At 42.9% G+C, this 19,384-nt stretch overlaps 1 protein-coding gene across 1 annotated transcript in view; it reads right to left on the bottom strand.

Moving 5' to 3' along the window:
• Window positions 1–19,174, bottom strand: part of LOC108696419 (jhy protein homolog) — a 50,260-nt gene extending 31,086 nt beyond the window's left edge. Inside the window, exons 1-2 of the mRNA XM_018225756.2 lie at window positions 19,096–19,174; window positions 8,342–8,682 (exon numbers count right to left, since the gene is read on the bottom strand). Of these exons, the coding sequence (XP_018081245.1) occupies window positions 8,342–8,646 (305 nt within the window). The 5' untranslated portion in view covers window positions 8,647–8,682; window positions 19,096–19,174. The remainder of the gene's footprint in view (window positions 1–8,341; window positions 8,683–19,095) is intronic.
• Between the last annotated feature and the right edge of the window lie 210 nt (window positions 19,175–19,384).

The following is a 19,384-nucleotide window of genomic DNA, read 5'->3' as shown; positions in this document are numbered from 1 at the left end:
ATAAAATATCCTTTGGGGCCCCAATTTTTTTTAACTTTTAAGGGGGGCCTTGGCGCAAATGTATTTTTTAAAAAATATTCTTTGGGGCCCAATTTTTTTTAACTTGCAAGGGGGGCCCTGGCGCCAATGTTTTTTTTAAAAATATTCTTTAGGGCCCCAATTTTTTTTTAACTTGTAAGGGGGGCCCTGGCGTCAATGTTTTTTTTTTTAACTTATAGGTGCTCCCTGGTCACCAATTATTTTTCTTAACTTGTAGGGGGGCCCTGACCACCAATTTTTTAAAAAACTTTTAAGGGGAGCCCTGGCACCACAGTTATAAGGGGGCCCTGACCATCAGTAGCTTTTTATAACTTGTGTGTTTGGGGGGGGGGGTTATCTTTTTAGCACTGATGTCTGTGTGGTCTTTTAATTGTTGTGTGGAATGGGCGGGATCTGGGGTGGGGCTTGAGGGCTGGGGTTGGCGGGGTTCAGGAGGCACCGATAATTTTGTTGTACGGGGCCCTGTGATTTCTAGTGGTGGCCCTGCTGCTGAGAAATGTACAACTAATGTAGAAAAATGTAACTGTTAAGAATCTGCACCTGGATTACTGAACTGCCAGACTGAAAAACCAGAGACATTAAGGGAGTTATTTACTAAACTCAAAATTTTTCTAGTCTGACTTTTTGGGCCAAAAACTAGAATTTTTCAGGTTTTTTATTTCAAACTAAAATTTTTCGAGATTTATTAAAGCCCGATGCTGCAAAAAGCCAGAATCCGAAAATCCATCATCTCAGACCTGCCGAGGTTGTGTATAAGTCAATGCAGAGGTCCCTGTCCTATTTGGAAGTTTCTGTGGTCTGCGCTGGAAATAGCCCGACAATCCGACTATTTCTGACTTTTCGGGCAAAAATCTGAAAAATGTGGGAAAAACCCTGAAAAAATCGTACTATTCAGGTTTTTGCTTGTTTCTATCTGTATTTTACCCATACAGATTAAATCAAGCTTTTTGAATAATAATAATATTGCCAACTTGGGGAGACTTTGGAAAGCCAGAGCGACACATGTTTTACCACCAAAAATGTAAAAATAGAATACAACCCCAGTTCACCAGAGGGAAATTTCACAACTCTCAACTTACTTCTATATGATTTTTAAAAGCATGTTTATCAAAGGGTAAAAATATTTTTCACAGCAAAACACTGCAGGCACAGGGGACTTCATATGTATGCAGACCTCCTGAACACAAGCAGTGCTGCCTATAGAGTGAGGCATTCTAGGAGTGCAAAGAGGGCACAACATGCAAATCCACTTGAAGCAAGGTGCCGCAAAAAACTGGGAGTTATGTAATAATAGGTTTTTTAGGTTTGCTACCAGTAGCAACCAATCACCAGGTAGCAATCCACAGCAACCAATAATCAGGTCAGCGGTTTAAAGACAAACAAATCTTCATTCTCTCTTCATACTATGTTGTGTGTCTGATTGACAGTTAGGTCTAATTGAGGGGGGTGCTCCTTTTGCCTAATAGAGGTATTAGATTGGAGAGAGTGGAGAGAAACAGGTGCAAAGAGGGAAACTGTAAAGATAAACACGATTATTTAAAGGGATTCTGTCATGATTTTTATGGTGTCGTTTTTATTTCTTAAATTACACTGTTTACACTGCATATAATTCACGCTACAATATAATATTTGATTCCTGAACCAACAAGTGTATTTTCTTTAAGTTGTAATATTAGTTTGTAGGCAGCTATCTTTGGTCATTTTGCCTGGTCATGTGCTTTCAGAAAGAGCCAACACTTTAGGATGGAACTGCTTTCTGGCATGCTGTTGTTTCTCCTACTCAATGTAACTGAATGTTTCTCAGTGGGTCCTGGATTTTTACTATTGAGCGTTGTTCTTAGATCTACCGGGCAGCTGTTTTCTTGTGTTAGGGAGCTGTTATCTGGTTACCTTCCCATTGTTCTGTTGTTAGGCTTTTGGGAGGGGGGGTGATATCACAGTACAGCAGTAAAGAGTGACTGAAGTTTATCAGAGCATAAGTCACATGACTGGGGGCAGCTGAGAAACTGACAATATGTCTAGCCCATGTCAGATTTCAAAATTAAATATAAAAAAATTGGTTGCGTGGCCAAGATGGCGATCTGAACGGTTGTGTTTAAAGCAGCTCTCTAACAACCCAGTTATCCTGAATGCCACAGCAGCTGGAACGGCGCTTGATTGGTGATATAATTGCACGATAACAGTCATGGGAAAGTATGGACAGAGAGGGAAGTCTGAGCAGTCGCAGAAACTGGACAAATACCTGCAAACGCTGCACCCTGAGCGAGACCATGAGGACGATCAGGCCTCGCGGCCTGCATCCCCTCCTCCGCCTGCCTCCAGCCAAGACATGCCTATTGGTGAGCCTTCGAATGCTGAATTATTAGCGGCAATTACTAGCTCGCACTCCAGCACCACAGCGCAACTCGAAGCGATTAAAGTGGACACGTCTCTTCTGCGCCAAGATTTGCAAAATCTGCGAGAGCGGACCGTCGAAGCGGAGACACGTATTTCTACGCTAGAGGATACTGTGGCCCCTTATCCCAGAATGCTGACAACTTTACAGCAACAAGTCGCGGCTCTCTCTGCTAAAGCAGAGGACTTGGAGAATCGCAATCGGCGCAATAACCTGCGTGTGGTGGGCCTACCGGAGGGCAGTGAAGGTGACACACCTGAAGTCTTTGTGGAGGACTGGCTGAGAAAGACGCTGGGTGAGAACACCTTTTCTGATATTTTTATTGTGGAAAGGGCACACCGTATCCCCACACGGCCCCTACCACCGGGCGCTCCTCCTAGGCCCCTGATAATGCGGCTCCTTAACTATAGAGACCGTGACGCAGCAATGGCGGCTGCAAGAAAACGAGGCCAACTGACCTTTAATGGAGCGAATATTTCACTGTACCCCGACTACTCTCAGGCTGTGCAAAGGCTAAGGGCGTCTTACCAAGGGGTGAAGAGGAGACTTAGAGGTGCTGGCTTTATGTACTCAATGATGTACCCGGCTAAATTGCGAGTAATTAAAGGGGATCGCACACATTTTTTCCAAACAGCAGGAGAAGCTGATCAATGGCTGGACACTCTGCGTCTCGATCCCCGCCTTAGCCCGCAACGGGAGGGTGACGTCCCTGGTGATAGGGCCCCGACATAAACCACCAGTTCCATAGTGCGCAGACTGGCAAATTGGGTCCAACACTACTCCTATCCAACAGCACAATAGGCGTTCGCTATGCAGACGCACAACTCAATCCAGTTGATTCAAGATGAAAGTTGATCTAGCCTTCTATTTCTGTCTAAGCCACTTTGCCGTCTGGCCTGATGTACTATGGTGGTAGCAAGTCCTGCATCTGATGGCCACTGAACACAACTTTTGATAAGCTGCTGGATGACTATCCTGATAAGCTACTGGCGTCTCCCCCCCCTTGGCGGGAGTTATACAGGCCCTCAGGCAGTGCCCATCATGTCCCCTCTGCAAGGAGATTTTCTTTTTCTGCAAGTGCAAATTTTTTTTGTATACTATGATTATGTGTTCTACATTTATAATTGCATATTATGGTTCCAAGTCCTATTTCTATGGAGGGAAAACATGGCGAAAGCAACGGCATGCAGAATTTGGAACTCAATTCTCCGTCTTCCAGGCCTGTAAGACTATAGGTTGTTGAGTAACTGCTTTGCTAATTGGACATCATCCTCGGCAAGTTAGCAGTTTTTGGTATAGGCCCACCCAGGTTTGGGGGGTGGGCAGGGTGGAGGGGGTCTCAAGGCCATAATCAGTCTCATAAAGAGATGGAATATTCTGATATGTGCATCAAGTTGGGGTTTTGTATGTCATGTTTTTTGTTGTATGTTTTCACAGTCTATACAATGTTTGCTATCTGACAGGCTACGGCCGGGAATTTGGTATTGGTGGCAATCCTTTCTACCTTTTTCATTATGGCGAATGTGACACTTGTAACGTGGAATGTTAGAGGTCTAAATTCCAAATTCAAAAGAGCGCTCATACTTAACCAAATTCATAAAAGGTGCCCGGAGGTGGTCCTACCACAGGAAACTCACCTGACTGGCCAAAAGCTGCTGGCCCTCAAGCGCCACTGGGTGGGACATGCATATCATGCGCCTTTTTCAACCTACTCCAGAGGAGTTTCTATTTTGATTAAAAAAGGAGTCCCATTTGACCTCCTTACCCTTCATACTGATTTCTTTGGTAGATTTATAATTTTACATTGCAAGATTCACAATCAGCCATTGATCCTTGTAAATATATACATGCCTCCTCCGTTCTCCCTGGCACTTTTAGAACAAATATCCCAAAGGGTACTGGCCCTACCTGCGGATCCTATATGCTATTTGGGAGATTTTAATAGCACGGTGAACCCAGAGGTTGACAGACTTTCAGGTGTGGAAGCATCTGCCGCCCCTCTCAAGGGCTGGATGGCAGCTCTAGGGTTGTTAGATTTATGGCGTGATAAGTACCCAGCGGAAACGCAATTCTCATGTCATTCTAAATCCCATAGCACGTTGTCAAGAATTGATTTAGCATTAGGCACTGCAACCTTTGCGCAGCTTCTCCAGGGGATCCAATATTTGCCAAGGGCACACTCAGATCATTCTCCACTGGAACTTACGATTTCTCTGGGAGTAGCTTCCAGACATACATTATGGCGACTCTCCCCATTGTGGTTAACTAATGAATCAGTAGCATCCAGATGTGTTCAAGATTATGAACAATATTGGGAGGCTAATGTCGAAACTGCAAGTACTAATATAATTTGGGATGCCTCTAAAGCAGTGTCGAGGGGGTCTCTTATTGCTGCGATAAAAAGTGCCAGGGATGATGTTAGGGAAGTTTTGAAACAAAAAGAGGCAGAAATGCAAGAGGCACAAGCCGTCTTTGCTACGGGGAAATCGGATGAACAACATGCTCAATTAGTGAAGTCCCAAAAGGAATTAGACATGCAATTAGTGGCTATGACTAGGAAGAAATTACTGAATCAAAGCCAAAAAGTGTTTGAATCAGGGGACAAAAATGGTAAGGTACTGGCCCATCTTTCCAAAACTAAAGAGGATATTACGGTAATCTCGACTATTAAAGATAGTGCTGGCATCCTTCATACAGACCCTCAACAAATAGCCAATATATTTGCTTCGTACTTTAGCGACATCTATGCAGAACAACTCCCTAATGAAGGTATCAACATGGAAAATTACCTAGATAGCATTCCCATTCCCAGTATGTCTGTTGAGCAAAGCTGTTTTTTAGACAATCTTATCGCTCCTCAAGAAATTGCAGAGGCAATCCATGATTTACCTTCCAATAAAACTCCTGGCCCAGACGGTTTGCCGGCAGCGTGGTATAGGCTCCTGTGCAAACAATTAGCTCCCCAATTAGCCAATGTCCTCAATGAATCTTTAGAATCCCATATGCTCCCTGACTTGTTCTATGAGGCAGTTATCATACTAATTCTTAAAGCTGGGAAGGATCCGACCCGTTGTGACTCTTACAGACCTATCTCCCTACTTAATACGGATGCCAAGATTTTGGCAAAAACACTGACAAATAGGCTTGCGAAAGTCATAACTGATACACTGTGATCAGTCAGGTTTTATGCCCAAGAAAACTACTTCCCTTAATCTGAGAAGGGTTTTTACTCACGTACAATTTTCCGCATTGACACACTCTGAGGGCCTAATGGCATCCCTTGAGATTACAAAAGCATTCGATTCAGTTAGCTGTCCTTCCTCTGGGCAGTGTTAAAAAGATACGGGTTTGGCCCTAGGTTTATTGCTTGGATACAGTTACTATACCAAAGACCCACTGCACGTATCCGTGTCAATACTATTCTATCTGACATAATTAACTTGGGTAGGGGTACTAGACAAGGCTGCCCACTATCCCCCCTTCTATTTGCCTTAGTAGTTGAGCCCCTTGCCATAGCGATACGTCGAAATGAAGAGATCAGAGGCCTTAAGGTCAACAGGGCAGAAGACAAAATAGCCTTATATGCGGATGACATAATCCTTTTTCTGAATGATGAGGGTAACTCACTCGCCCAAGCCTTAACCACGGTAGAAGTATTTGGCGATCACAGTGGGCTTCGGATAAATAGACAAAAGAGCAATTTGTTTTCTCTAGCGGACTCGAGGGAGGGGGATACTAGTAGTGGTCTCAATTGGGTTTCCCAATTCAGATATCTGGGCATAGAGATTAGCAGAGATACATCCAAGTTTTGCGAAATCAATATAGACCCACTCTTTGCCAAATTTAAGAATGATGCTTTGCACTGGGTTAAGCTCCCGTTAACAGTTTGGGGCAGAATTAATCTCTTTAAAATGATATACCTCCCGAAATTCCTCTACCCGCTCCAAAATGCTCCGATAATGCTGACAAACCGATTCTTTGCTAAACTCAATAGCGAACTGAGATCGTTTATCTGGGCAAATAAATCCCCTCGAGTTGGTTGGGAAACCTTGACAGCCTCGTATCACACGGGGGGCCTGGCCTTACCTCATATGCAACATTATTTTTTTGCAGGACAGTTAACTTATGTGCATAATTGGTTTAATCCGGATCCTGACAATCCCCTAACAGCCTTGCACGGAAATATTGTGGGTTCACTAGAGGCCCTACGTAACGCGCCATATAGGTCCCTAAAAGACACATCAGGTATGCCAGAAGTACTTAGCACCCCTATCAGAGTATGGGATAAGGTAATGAAACAAAAGTCAAGGGTTAGTACCGTTATATCCCCGCATATGCCCGTTTGGAGGAACTCTAATCTCCAGCAGTTCCTCGATCTTCCTGACTTCTATTACTGGCCTCAGTTAGGAATTAAGTGGCTATCTGATCTAACAGTGGATGGTAGGTTCCCACAGTTTGAAGTGTTGAAGGAGAAATTGGGAAATCACGATCTGCAATTTTTTAGATATCTGCAATTACGTCATGCCTTTCAGTCACAGTTTGGTTCTCTCAAACTGGATTTGGGCACAACCACATGGGAGGATAGACTCTGGAAGCCTAAAACTGATAAGCTACTCTCGCAACTATACAAATTGCTGCCTTCAGCTGCACCTACCCCCTTTGCCAAAGCAAAACTCAAATGGACTAAGGTAATTCCTGAGCTTGAGGAGGAACATTGGGTAGAAGCAACTGAGCATATATATGATTTTCTCATTGCCACTAGAGATAGATTCATACAATTTAAGTTCTTCCATCAAGTCTATATTACTCCACTTAAACTGAAAATTATGGGGAGATCACTTAATGGCGAGTGCCCAAAATGTCAAGCTGTAAACGCGGGATTTGAACATATGGTATGGGAATGTGTACACATCAGCAGATACTGGTCTGAGGTAATGTGCTATGTAGATGAACAACTGGCCTTACCTAGGGTTAAGTCTCCAGAAGTGTGTCTCCTGGGAGTAGTTGAAGATCTCCTCCCTCGTGCTAATTCAAGAAAACTAATGAGAGCGATCTTGTTCTATGCAAAAAAACTAATTGCCATTAAATGGATGAGTTCTGAATCACCGAAACTGTTGGACTGGGTAACGCTAGTGAATAAAACTTTACCACTTATAAAACTAACGTATGCAGCTCGAGGCTCTCCTACCAAATTTGATAATATATGGGCCTCTTGGCTGGATGCCAACCCAACGCTTCAGCTCCCAGAGGTACCTCCTGCTTAGTTTTCTTGATGGTGGTGCACGGATCATTGTTTGGGGATCTAAACTGTATTCCTTTTCTTTTTGCATTGTATAAGTATTGTGATTGCTCTGTCAGAAGATAATGCTGTAAGGTCTATATCGAACTATACATAGACTGTCATTGTCTTGTTTGTATGTCGTTAAAAACAAAATAAAAACCTTTTAAAAAAAATATATAAAAAAATCTTTTTTCTCTTTTGAGAAACAGATTTCAGTGTAGAAGTCTGCTGGAGGTGCACGATTAACTGATGCGTTTTGAAAAAAGAACATGTTTACCCATGGCAGTATCCCTTTAAGAAATGGTACAGAATTTTTAAATATATAATATATTTAGAACTTTTCTTATTTCAGTGAGATGAAGCTTACATTAGATTTTTATTTTTACAATAGTTCCCCATCAAGAATTTCGATTACATTACCCCTACAATGTTCTAATGCTACAGGTAACTATTATCTAACAAATCTTACTATAAATTTCTTACTTTTAATGAATATTATTATTTATGCTCCTCAGATATTTGTAAGGAACAGCTGGAGAGATTGTGTTGTTACAGAATCAGAAGTGTACCTATTTGTATTTACCAACACATATTATTCAGATGTATTATAAAATGTAGAACCTTACCTTATTTTCTTGTGCCCAGTCTCTTTATTGTTGTGGTTAGGTGTATTTGCACTGTTAACATTTCCATCAAGGATAACTTCTTTTCTTGCTCTGTCAGAATCAACAACCTTTTGTTTGCCATCATTTTGGCCTTTGGCAGTCTGTACATCCTCCACAAGTTCTTCAATGTCAAAAATCCTGTCTTGTAGTTGAGATTGATATTGTATCTCCTGGGTTAAGCTTTCAGAGTCAGATTCTTCCAAGCTATCTAAACTTAGATTTAGATCTAATTCCTCTAAGGGTTGTCTTGTTTTTTCTCCCATCATTAATGTTTAGAGGCTGTTCAGCAAACCAATCCTAAACTGAAGTAAAACAAGAACATGTTTCTAGGTTCCTTTTGACCACACTTAGGGGGTTATTTATCAAAATCATTATTTTCTGAAATATACTCTGACCAAATCCACACGGGAAATTTCCCCTTATTTATCAATAGGGATGTAGCGAACGTCGGAAAAAAAGTTCGCGAACATATTCGCGAACTTGCGCAAAAACGCGAGCGGTTCGCGAACGGTTCGCGAACCCCATAGACTTCAATGGGAAGGCGAACTTTAACATCTAAAAAAAAAATTTCTGGCCAGAAAAATGATTTTAAAGTTGTTTAAAGGGTGCAACGACCTGGACAGTGGCATGCCAGAGGGGGATCAAGGGCAAAAATGTATCTGAAAAATCTGCCTGTGTGTGCTTGGAAGAGATAGTGTAGGGGGAGAGCTGTTAGTGATTTCAGGGACAGATGATAGTAAGTTTGCTGGCTAGTAATCTGCTTGATACTGCTCTGTATTGGAGGGACAGAAGTCTGCAGGGATTTGAGGGACATTTTAGCTTAGGTAGCTTTGCTGGCTAGTAATCTATTGTTCTCTTTAAACAACTGCCATACGTTGACCTTGTAGGCATTGTTTGCCCAGTTTTTTTGGACGCAGCCACTGAAGCACAGTTGCCAGAAAAATATGCCATATAAATGCTGAAAATAGTCATTTTTCGCCATACGTTGACCTTGTAGACATTGTTTGCCCAGTTTTTTTGGTTGCAGCCACTGAAGCACAGTTGCCAGAAAAAATATGCCATATAAATGCTGAAAATAGTCATTTTTCGCCATACGTTGACCTTGTAGACATTGTTTGCCCAGTTTTTTTGGTTGCAGCCACTGAAGCACAGTTGCCAGAAAAAATATGCCATATAAATGCTGAAAATAGTCATTTTTTGCCATACGTTGACCTTGTAGGCATTGTTTGCCCAGTTTTTTTGGTCGCAGCCACTGAAGCACAGTTGCCAGAAAAAATATGCCATATAAATGCTGAAAATAGTCATTTTTTGCCATATACGTTGAGTCAACGTATGGCAAAAAATGACTATTTTCAGCATTTATATGGCATATTTTTTCTGGCCTCTGTGCTTCAGTGGCTGCGGCCAAAAAAACTGGGCAAACAATGCCTACAGCCACTGAAGCACAGAGGCCAGAAAAATTATGCCATATAAATGCTGAAAATATGCATTTTTTTGGTTGCAGCCACTGAAGCACAGAGGCCAGAAAAATTATGCCATATAAATGCTGAAAATATAAATTTTTTTGGTTGCAGCCACTGAAGCACAGAGGCCAGAAAAATTATGCCATATAAATGCTGAAAATATGCATTTTTTTGGTTGCAGCCACTGAAGCACAGAGGCCAGAAAAATTATGCCATATAAATGCAGAAAATATGCATTTTTTTGGACGCAGCCACTGAAGCACAGTTGCCAGAAAAAATATGCCATATAAATGCTGAAAATAGTCATTTTTTGCCATACGTTGACCTTGTAGACATTGTTTGCCCAGTTTTTTTGGTTGCAGCCACTGAAGCACAGAGGCCAGAAAAAATTAAACCAGTAGGGTTTGCACCCTAGTTTGTAACGGTGGCGGAGGGAGGAGGAGGACGCTAAAGGACAGCTGTGTGTGGAGTCATGAGGCTTGAAGAGAAGGACAGCTGCATAGAAGTCAGAACAAGTCTTCCGGCGTGCAGTAACCCTCCGAGATCCACCCCTCATTCATTTTAATAAAGGTCAGGTAATCGACACTTTTGTGACCTAGGCGAGTTCTCTTCTCAGTTACAATCCCTCCTGCTGCACTGAAGGTCCTTTCTGAGAGCACACTTGAGGCTGGGCAAGACAAGAGGTTCATGGCAAATTGTGACAGCTCTGGCCACAGATCAAGCCTGCGCACCCAGTAGTCCAGGGGTTCATCGCTCCTCAGAGTGTCGATATCTGCAGTTAACGCCAGGTAGTCCGCTACCTGCCGGTCGAGGCGTTCTTTGAGGGTGGATCCAGAAGGGTTGTGGCGCTGCCTTGGACAGAAAAACATTTGCATGTCTGACGTTACAGACTGGCCAAAGGGCTTTGTCCTTGCAGGTGTGCTCGTGGCAGGATTACTGGCACCTCTGCCCCTGGAATGTTGATGAGTTCCTGAAGTGACATCACCCTTAAAAGCATTGTACAACATGTTTTGCAGGCTGGTTTGTAAATGCCGCATCTTTTCGGACTTGTGGTATGTTGGTAACATTTCTGACACTTTATGCTTGTACCGAGGGTCTAGTAGCGTTGCGACCCAGTACAGGTCCTTCTCCTTAAGCCTCTTGATACGGGGGTCCTTCAACAGGCATGACAGCATGAAAGACCCCATTCTCACAAGGTTGGATGCAGAGCTATCCATCTCCGCTTCCTCATTATCAAGGACTGCATCATCCACTGTCTCCTCCCCCCAGCCACGTACAAGACCAGGGGTCCCCAAAAGGTCACCACTAGCCCCCTGGGAAGCCTGCTCCTGTTGGTCCTCCTCCTCCTCCTCCTCCACAAAGCCACCTTCCTCCTCTGACTCCACTTCTGGCACCTCTCCCTGCGTTGCAGCAGGTGCCTGGGTTCGTTCTGGTGATTCCGACCAGAAATCGTGCGCTTCCAGCTCCTCGTCACGCTGGTCTACAGCCTCATCTGTCACTCGTCGCACGGCACGCTCCAGGAATAAAGCGAAGGGTATTAGGTCGCTGATGGTGCCTTCGGTGCGACTGACCATATTTGTCACCTCTTCAAAAGGTCGCATGAGCCTGCAGGCATCGCGCATAAGCACCCAGTAACGGGGGAAAAAAATCCCCAGCTGTGCAGATCCAGTCCTACCACCCAGTTCAAAAAGGTACTCGTTGACGGCCCTTTGTTGTTGCAGCAGACGTTCCAACATAAGGAGCGTTGAATTCCAGCGAGTCTGGCTGTCAGAAATCAAACGCCTGACTGGCATGTTGTAGCGCTGCTGAATGTCAGCAAGGCGTGCCATGGCTGTGTAGGAACGTCTGAAATGGGCCGACACCTTTCTGGACTGGGTGAGAACGTCCTGGAATCCTGGGTACTTGGAGACAAAACGTTGGACTATTAAATTTAACACATGTGCCATGCAGGGCACATGTGTTAAATTGCCTAGTCTCAACGCTGCCAACAGATTGCTTCCATTGTCACACACCACTTTTCCGATCTGCAGTTGGTGTGGGGTCAGCCACCGATCGGCCTGTGACTGCAGAGATGACAGGAGTACAGATCCGGTATGGTTTTTGCTTTCCAGGCACGTCATCCCCAAGACAGCGTGACAACGGCGTACCTGGCACGTCGAATAGCCTAGGGGGAGCTGGGGGTGCACAGGTGTGGAGGAGGAGAAGGAGGACCCAGCAGCAGAGTAAGAAGAAGAAGAAGACGAGGTAGAGAGCGATGGAGGAGTAGAGGTGGTGGCAGAACCGCGTGCAATCCGTGGCGGTGACACCAACTCCACTGTTGTTGTTGAGCTACCCATTCCCTGCTTCCCAGCCATTACCAAGTTCACCCAGTGGGCAGTGTAGGTGACATACCTGCCCTGACCATGCTTGGAGGACCATGCGTCAGTAGTCATATGGACCTTTGGCCCAACACTAAGTGACAGAGATGCGGTAACTTGGCTCTGCACATGTTGGTACAGGTGTGGTATTCCCTTTTTAGAAAAAAAATTGCGGCTGGGTACCTTCCACTGCGGTGTCCCAATTGCTACAAATTTGCGGAAGGCCTCAGAGTCCACCAGCTGGTATGGTAAAAGCTGGCGGGCTAAGAGTGCAGACAAGCCAGCTGTCAGACGCCGGGCAAGGGGGTGACAGTCAGACATTGGCTTCTTACGCTCAAACATGGCCTTCACAGAAACTTGGCTGGTGGCAGATGACTGGGAATGGGAACAGGTGGTCAAGGTGGAAGGCGGAGTGGAGGGTGGTTCAGACGGGTCAAGGAGAGCAGAGGTAGAGCAGTAAGATGCTGGACCAGAAGGAGTGTGGCTTTTAGTTTGCCTGTTGCCTTTGAGGTGTTGCTCCCAAAGTGCTTTGTGCTTGCCGCTCATGTGCCTTCGCATAGAAGTTGTACCTATGTGGCTGTTGGGCTTACCAAGGCTCAGTTTCTGACTGCACTCATTGCAAATTACAATGCTTTTGTCAGAGGCACACACATTAAAAAAATCCCACACTGCTGACTTTTTGGAAGTGTGCGATCTGGCGGTAACAGTAGAAGTTGGCGGCATTGGCGGCAATGGCGGGTGCGTTGGCCGGCTGAACACAGGTGCCGATACATGTTGTTGCCCTACTGATCCCTGCGGGCTGTCCTCCCTGCTTCTTCTAAGTCTTATTCTCCTACTGCCTCTCTGACTCTCCGTCTCTCCATCTGAACTACCCTCCTCTTGCTCTCTTCTACTAGGCACCCACAAAACATCAATCTCCTCATCATCATTCTCCTCAGATGCATCAATTTCTTCTGACACATCACAGAAGGAAGCAGCAGCGGGGACCTCCTCCTCATCACTCATTATGTCCATCTCTGTCGTGTTCTCTGCCAGAATTAAATCTGGTGTAAGGTCCTCATCTCCTTCATCTTCTTCTGGCAATAATGGTTGCGCATTACTCAGTTCAAGAAACTCATGGGAAAATAACTCCTCTGACCCCAGTGAAGAAGGGGCACCGGTGGTGGAGGAAGTGTTACGTGGGGTGGCCATAGCAGTGGAGGATGAGGAGGATGTTGTGGTAAAGTTAGAAACGGTAGAGGATGGGGTGTGCTGTGTAAGCCAGTCAACTACCTCTTCAGCATTTTGGGAGTTCAGGGTCATTGGCTTTTTAAAACTGGGCAATTTGCTAGGGCCACAGGATTGCATAGCAGCACGGCCCCTAGCACGGCCTCTGCGTGGCGGCCTGCCTTTGCCTGGCATTATTTTTTAAAAAACAACAACAACAACAAAAACTCAGTTGGTTTTTCTGGAAACGATAATACACACAGCTAGATGGCGGGTTGAAGAAAACAGTGTGCAAATAATGCCTACAAGGTCAACGTATACACTACTACAGCGGTGGATACGGATTACGTAAAATATATTATGGCTGCTTGAAAAAAGTCACTCCGGTGTTTTTTCTGGAGACGGTAATATTATGGATATTTAGACAGAATGTGAACAAGGTCACACAGCTAGATGGCGGGTTGAAGAAAACACTGTGCAAATAATGCCTACAAGGTCAACGTATACACTACTACAGCGGTGGATACGGATTACGTAAAATATATTATGGCTGCTTGAAAAAAGTCACTCCGGTGTTTTTTCTGGAGACGGTAATATTATGGATATTTAGACAGAATGTGAACAAGGTCACACAGCTAGATGGCGGGTTGAAGAAAACACTGTGCAAATAATGCCTACAAGGTCAACGTATACACTACTACAGCGGTGGATACGGATTACGTAAAATATATTATGGCTGCTTGAAAAAAGTCACTCCGGTGTTTTTTCTGGAGACGGTAATATTATGGATATTTAGACAGAATGTGAACAAGGTCACACAGCTAGATGGCGGGTTGAAGAAAACAGTGTGCAAATAATGCCTACAAGGTCAACGTATACACTACTACAGCGGTGGATACGGATTACGTAAAATATATTATGGCTGCTTGAAAAAAGTCACTCCGGTGTTTTTTCTGGAGACGGTAATATTATGGATATTTAGACAGAATGTGAACAAGGTCACACAGCTAGATGGCGGGTTGAAGAAAACAGTGTGCAAATAATGCCTACAAGGTCAACGTATACACTACTACAGCGGTGGATACGGATTACGTAAAATATATTATGGCTGCTTGAAAAAAGTCACTCCGGTGTTTTTTCTGGAGACGGTAATATTATGGATATTTAGACAGAATGTGAACAAGGTCACACAGCTAGATGGCGGGTTGAAGAAAACACTGTGCAAATAATGCCTACAAGGTCAACGTATACACTACTACAGCGGTGGATACGGATTACGTAAAATATATTATGGCTGCTTGAAAAAAGTCACTCCGGTGTTTTTTCTGGAGACGGTAATATTATGGATATTTAGACAGAATGTGAACAAGGTCACACAGCTAGATGGCGGGTTGAAGAAAACACTGTGCAAATAATGCCTACAAGGTCAACGTATACACTACTACAGCGGTGGATACGGATTACGTAAAATATATTATGGCTGCTTGAAAAAAGTCACTCCGGTGTTTTTTCTGGAGACGGTAATATTATGGATATTTAGACAGAATGTGAACAAGGTCACACAGCTAGATGGCGGGTTGAAGAAAACACTGTGCAAATAATGCCTACAAGGTCAACGTATACACTACTACAGCGGTGGATACGGATTACGTAAAATATATTATGGCTGCTTGAAAAAAGTCACTCCGGTGTTTTTTCTGGAGACGGTAATATTATGGATATTTAGACAGAATGTGAACAAGGTCACACAGCTAGATGGCGGGTTGAAGAAAACACTGTGCAAATAATGCCTACAAGGTCAACGTATACACTACTACAGCGGTGGATACGGATTACGTAAAATATATTATGGCTGCTTGAAAAAAGTCACTCCGGTGTTTTTTCTGGAGACGGTAATATTATGGATATTTAGACAGAATGTGAACAAGGTCACACAGCTAGATGGCGGGTTGAAGAAAACACTGTGCAAATAATGCCTACAGGGCAAATAATGCCTAAAAGGTCAACTTATACACTACTACAGCGGTAGTAAAATAAAAAAAAGTAAAATAAAAAAAAATGAATATTAAAAAAAAAAAATTAAAGTTGGTGCTGCTGAACTACTAGGAGCAGCAGATTAGCACACCAGTCCCACTCCCCAACACTGCTAGACTAATAGCACTGGGCTCTTATAGTAGTAGTAGTAGTAGTAGTAAAACAACAAAAAAATAAATAAAAGCAGTCCTTACAAGGACTACTGTTATTGCAGCAGTCAGCAGATGAGATCAGAAGCAGGACAGCTGCCCACTGCAGCTACATACAGAGCACTGCAGTAGAAGGTAGATTACTAGCCAGCAAAGCTACCTAAGCTTAAATGTCCCTCAAACCCCTGCAGACTTCTGTCCCTCCAATAACAGAGCAGTATCAAAACGATTACTAGCCAGCAAACTTTCAACTGTCCCTGAAATCACTAACAGGCAGCAGCTCTCTCCCTACACTATCTCTTCAGCACACACAGGCAGAGTGAAAAAACGCTGCAGGGCTTCGGTTTTTATAGGGAAGGGGAGTGGTCCAGGGGAGAGCTTCCTGATTGGCTGCCATGTACCTGCTGGTCTGGGGTGAGAGGGCAAAAAAAAGCGCCAACAATGGCGAACCCAAAATGGCGAACGTCGCGCGACGTTCGCGAACTTCCGGCGAGCGCGAACACCCGATGTTCGCGCGAACAAGTTCGCCGGCGAACAGTTCGCGACATCTCTATTTATCAATACATTTTTCCGAAAAATTCCAGTGTGGGGAAAAACTCGAGAAAATCATATGAAAATTCGAATCGTACAAACTTTTAGGATTTTTGCCCGAAAACCTCAAAATCTTCAGATTTTTGCATCAGGAAATCTTTGGGACTTCTCCCATTGACTTATATACAACCTTGGCAGGTCTGAGATGCCGGATTTTAGTTTTAAGACTTTTTCCATCCTTGGTGTATAATAAATCACAAAAAATTAAAGGTTTTTTTTCCCACTAAAATTTCTTATTTTCTAATAAAAAAACATTTTTTTTCCAATATTTGGCATTCAGACTTTAATAAATACCCCCTAAATAGAAAAAAATTTATATACAGAGTGCATACAAAAATCAAACATCTAACAAAATGTCAAACTATTGCTCCCTACATCAAAATAATGAACACTGTAATACATATCTATTACAAAATGTTCACCTTTATTCCATTTGGAACACTTAACTTGCCTGCTGTCTTACCTCTCTCTCACCCTATTACACATCTTCAGTCCTGAATAGAAAATGTAACCCATGGTTTACCTAGGAGCAAATGCCATTGTAGGGTATAAGAATGGCCATTCTTTCTTTACATCTCTCTTTCCTAGACCTGCTTTCTGTCTTTTGTCTATTCCCAATGTGTGTTAAATGACTATATCTGATAAACCAGATAAGGTGTTCACCAGACTGTTACAGTGGGTAGGTTGCTACTACTAGGCCCAAATCAATCATACCATTATACAAGCCCAAATCATTCAGATGAAAGATCAATGATGTCTGTCTGTGACTCTGCTGATCCCACTGATATACAAAACCTAGGAGTTAGGTGCATTCACACAACTAGAGCATCGCATGGCCTTTTCACCTGCTGTGGAAGCCCTAACAGATAGTAGGCTCACTAGGCTGGGTAAAGTTAGGAAAGAATTTGATGAAGGAACTTTCCCTGTGCCTCCTTCTAGATACCCCCTAGTAGTGTGACATGTACACAAATATATAATGTGTGTCATATACAGTTTATGATTTTCTATTAAAGCAGAAACAAACCCTTAATAAAAATAATCCTACCCCCTACCCTACATAGACCCCCTCCCTCCTCCCCCCAGCCTAGCGGCTACCCAGGCAAATGCCCCTCAGTCTTTACTTACCCCTCCGTGTAGATTCTGTCCAGCGGAGTTAACGGGCACCATCTTCAGCTGCTTCAATAATCTTCGGAATGAGACAGGCGCTTTGGCAATTTTCGTGAGTTTCGGCGCATGTGAAGAACAGAAAATTGCTCCAACTGCGCATGCGCCGATTCGCTGGTCTCATTCCAAATATTACCGAAGAGAAGAAGATGGCTGCCGTGAACTCCGCTGGACAGAATCTGCACAGAGGGGTAAGTAAAGAGTTAAGGGTAGCAGCTAGGTTGGGGGGGAGGGAGGGGGGTCTATGTAGGGTAGTGGGTAGGGTTTTTTTTACTTTAGGGTTTGTTTCTCCTTTAATAGGTCATTGTACTATGTTATTAGAGTAACATTGATAGTTCAGTTACATATTAGAAACATTTTATATACATTAATTTGTATATCTGTTGAATGAGCAACAAGTTCTTGGTTAAAAAACAAAAGTCCTATTTATTATCTATTTATTATCCATTATCAGATGCTAATAGCTTCGGTTTTAGAGCTGTTATTAATGAGAATCTGAATCAATTACTGATTAGCCTTATGTTGTGACATTACAGTATATTGTGAGTCAGTCTGTAATTTCAGGTAACTGACAGCAACACAGAGCATGTGCAGTGAATCAGCAGAAAATAAGATGGGGGGGGCTACTAGGGCATCTTTGGAGGCACAGATCTTCCCTCGCTAAAGGGTTGTGGTTGCCTTCGGCTGATACAAAAACCCAAAAGCATAATGTGCAACATTTCTAGCCTACTTATTTGTTGATTTTTAGTTTTCCTTTAAATCATGCACGTAACAATGTATTAATGTAATAAAAATTAAATGTATTATATAATAAAAATGAAAAATGCTAACAAAACACATCAGAAATGCATAATTTGACTATAAATGCCCGATTTGATAGTCCGAATTTGTATACACTTTGCAGTAATTTCACCTGCAGCAACTCAACCTTTTTCAATCGGTGGGCCCCATTCACTTGCTGAACATCAAATAGTACATTTCGGCACAATTTGCCATGTGGTACCCACCATAACCAGTAATAGTTATGCCAGAATTTCAATGTAATTTTGCCAGTCACAATACTGATACACTAATACAAGTGCAAATGTTACACCCCTTTGTGTCAATAAATGTGCCAGAGAAGACTTTTCCTACACACCCACAATTGTTAGCTATTTAGTTACCAGTCTAAGGAACACTCTACTGAATATATAGGGAAATCTGCAACTGAACTGGAATATTTATTATCATTAGTAATGGGCTCAATGGGGTTTGCCTGGTCTGAGTATGACCTCAAATGTTATAAACGTTTTCTATGAAAAGGCTTCTCTCTAGAATTAGGAAAAACTGTGGAAATCTGTTGAAACAAAAATACATCTTAAAATTGTCACTTTTTCACTGAAAAAATGAGTTAAACAATATGAAAAAATGTTAGAATTTACTCAGATTTCGTTTTAACCATTTTATCAATAGGGCCTAAATGCCACTTTGAATGCATTTATACACGGGAATTGCTTTTATACAATTTCCTATTTTGTACATGATATTTAGTATATAAAAATAGCTGTGAATGTGCTGTCTACTTCACAATACACAATGCCCCGTTACAACGTATGCAGGGTTATATGTTTAATGCAATGCTGTTTTCTAACTATTAAGGCTTTGAAGCAAAGTTGTTTTTAATGGATTTGCCATTGTAACAAAGTGCTGATAACAGTAAACACTTGAAATCCTGAAATAAAGTACTAAGATAAGTGTGTTTTATTCCTTACCTGGCTGGTTACAAGCAGGATACCAGCAACATAACATGCTCTCTCTTAACTGCTTCCTTGTTAGTGATCCCGGGGTTGCTATGGCTCCCAAGTGAACAACAAACAGCCCATAACAAAAGACTTCTTTGCACACAACACTGCTGAGGCCTAGGAAGTCATCACTGCTGAATGTGGCTGAATAGGAGAGAGATTATTGCCTTGCAAAGATGGGTTATTTCATTACACATCCGGAAAGATGTTCAATGTACTTTATGCGTTCATTTGCCAGGCTACTATATGTTGGTTTCTG

The sequence above is a fragment of the Xenopus laevis genome, chromosome 7L (genome assembly GCF_017654675.1).
Source record: "Xenopus laevis strain J_2021 chromosome 7L, Xenopus_laevis_v10.1, whole genome shotgun sequence".
Lineage (NCBI taxonomy): Eukaryota > Metazoa > Chordata > Amphibia > Anura > Pipidae > Xenopus > Xenopus laevis.
The sequence above is the reverse complement of the archived record's forward strand: the minus strand, read 5'-3'. Positions and strand labels throughout refer to the sequence as shown.